The following is a 2,500-nucleotide window of genomic DNA, read 5'->3' as shown; positions in this document are numbered from 1 at the left end:
CTGCTAAGTCAGGGACTTATAACAAAAGCTTTGTAAACAAAAGATTAAACTGAATCGAGCTTTAGAAAATGAAAGGAAAACAAGAGTCAAATAATCACAGATCAGAGTGGGGCTGCTCAGATTGAAATCACTACAAGCTACTGGAGTGGAAAATGTTTAATTGAACTATTTCATTACGCAGGAAGTTTTATGTCCCTCTTGTAGAATCCAAAATATTTGTATCAGAAAACCCATTCCCTTCTTCCTTTAATAAAACTATACAGCAGAAATTATTATGTATACTCTTAAACATTTTTGTATGTTGGCAGTAAGCATGCATAAAGTCATTAGACTTGTTAGGTATTGCAAAGCATACATAAATCTACTGTAACAGTTGATCTTATATATCTTGCAGTGTATTTGCTTGCTTATATCTTTTTATTTTCATAATGTTCAATAATGTGCCCTCAGTCGTTTTTGGTGCTTCAAATGAGTGATTTGGAGGGGCAGACAATAAACTGAAACTTGTAGATACTAACCTTTGGTAACCGTTCAGGATCACCTGGATGCCGTGGAATGACTTTCTGCAACCTCTGGAACCCGTAATCTATGGTTGGTTCATTAAGGGCTGAAACACATACAAAATGCTTGGTCAGCCTATGTATGTAATAGTTGTCAGCAAATACATGCAAATAAAGGTGTGATACTTCTGCCTCAACTCGCCCATGATAGGAAGGGACAATTTTCTAGTGACAATATTCTTGTCTCCCCAGCTCCATTTTTGTGTTTTTACACAAACACCATTATTATTTCTCTCCACAATTAGGCGGGGAGGGGGAGGGAGTCAAAGGTTACTCAAAATAGTGCAAAAAATGGCTGGAGCAGTAACAAAGTTACAGGTCTTGAGGCCATATATAGCAATCACTACAGTCATGATATGATGTCTGCATCATGCACTGCTTTCTACACTGGCTGTGGATTTATGGGAAACTGGCAATTATGACATATGTCCAGCTATTGCTAGCTTCAGATTTATCCCTGTGGTCCTTTTTTGTCTAGCATATTGCCTGAGCACAAACCAGGCAGGAGGAGCACTTAATCTTGCAAAGCTTTAATAATCTGTGAATGGCTGACTACAAACTGATGTAGAGCACTATCATTCTACAGCTGCAATCCACTAGCCTCACAAAATTGCAGGCCACAAATAGTAATTAATCTTTTTATCCCTCAAATTGTAATTTTGACTATGAACTGTGCTTGGTCATAAATCAGCAGCACATGCTGCTGTGTACAGTGCATGAATCATGAATCTGACTCAGTTAGACTGCACACATTGTGTTTAACAAGCTTTATAAGGAGTCATAGGACTTTATTATAGCTCTGCCTGACTCAAACAAAAACTGAGCCCGGAGGCCCAAGGACTAGAGTTAAGATGAAAATACTTATTAGAGTATATTACTTCTTGATGTAGATATCGTTTCTAACAGAGTAAGTCCATGGTGCATGGTGCTACATAAATCAATGGGTTTTCTAAGACTAATAAGAACTGCCTCCATCTATTCATTACTCAGCGTACAATTTAGGCCATCACTCATTAGTCAGCATGTAATTTGATGATTAACACTGAATAGCTCAGCAGGTTTGCTGAGCACAAGTGAATGCAAAAAAAAAAAAAAAAGCTTTCAACTTACTAGCACATGATCACAGTCCAACATTTGGAAATGTTTTACAAAATAATTGGTTCACATTATTATAAGTGCTTTGGTTATTTGTGTAAACATGTAATAGTACATCTGATAATCAATGCATGGGGGCTCCCACAATATGCACTCAATAACACAGCAGAAAGTTGAAGACTGCAATATGATTTGACATTCCATCATGCATCCCGGAGACAAAGGTCCACATAGGAATGTGAAGTAAGACATTTTCTTGTTAATAAAGCATTGATCCGATGTATTGATTTTACATGACATGGCTTTTGCTGGGATTTCGCCCTCCTTTTTCTTTGCAAATAGTAAAGCTCTTCAAAATGCCTTGGCGTCTGTGACATGGCAAAATTTCTAACTCTCTGTGATGTAAATTCTATATGTGTAAAACCACTTCATAATCAGACCATTAATCATCAGAAGCTGTCAGCACTGACTTTGGGGACAATTTGTCATGTCTTTGCCTGGGCCTATACTAGTGTGTCAGGCAGAAGCCTAGTGTGTTGGGACAGATGAGCCTCTTGTATAGCCTCACAAAATGACTTGCTCAAATAAAAAAAAAGGTTTAAATAAAGTATTACTTTTCCTGATTAGAGAACAAAAAAGGTGGCACTCTGTGCATTTGTAACATGTCAAGGTTTCTTCTATTTTCCAGCTAATCACCATGACTGTTTGACTTAATGAATCTGGTCTGATGAAAGGTGATCAGAAAAGATAGATGGCCAACTGCTATTGATTTCATGCAGATGTAACTGACAAGTGATAGCTTTAATGCAAGCTTTCAGAAGCTTTATGACTTATAACCATGCATT

At 37.4% G+C, this 2,500-nt stretch overlaps 1 protein-coding gene across 14 annotated transcripts in view; it reads right to left on the bottom strand.

Annotated features, from left to right (window-relative positions):
* EBF3 (EBF transcription factor 3) overlaps positions 1–2,500 on the bottom strand; it is a 224,832-nt gene that overhangs the window by 25,268 nt on the left and 197,064 nt on the right. For all 14 annotated transcript variants that reach the window (XM_053309947.1, XM_053309949.1, XM_053309950.1 and 11 more), the window contains one exon: positions 519–607. In XM_053309947.1, the coding sequence (XP_053165922.1) occupies positions 519–607 (89 nt within the window). The remainder of the gene's footprint in view (positions 1–518; positions 608–2,500) is intronic.

This window comes from Hemicordylus capensis, chromosome 3, assembly GCF_027244095.1.
Source record: "Hemicordylus capensis ecotype Gifberg chromosome 3, rHemCap1.1.pri, whole genome shotgun sequence".
Taxonomy (NCBI): domain Eukaryota; kingdom Metazoa; phylum Chordata; class Lepidosauria; order Squamata; family Cordylidae; genus Hemicordylus; species Hemicordylus capensis.
Note: the sequence above shows the minus strand (reverse complement) of the source record. Positions and strands in the feature narration are given on the sequence as shown.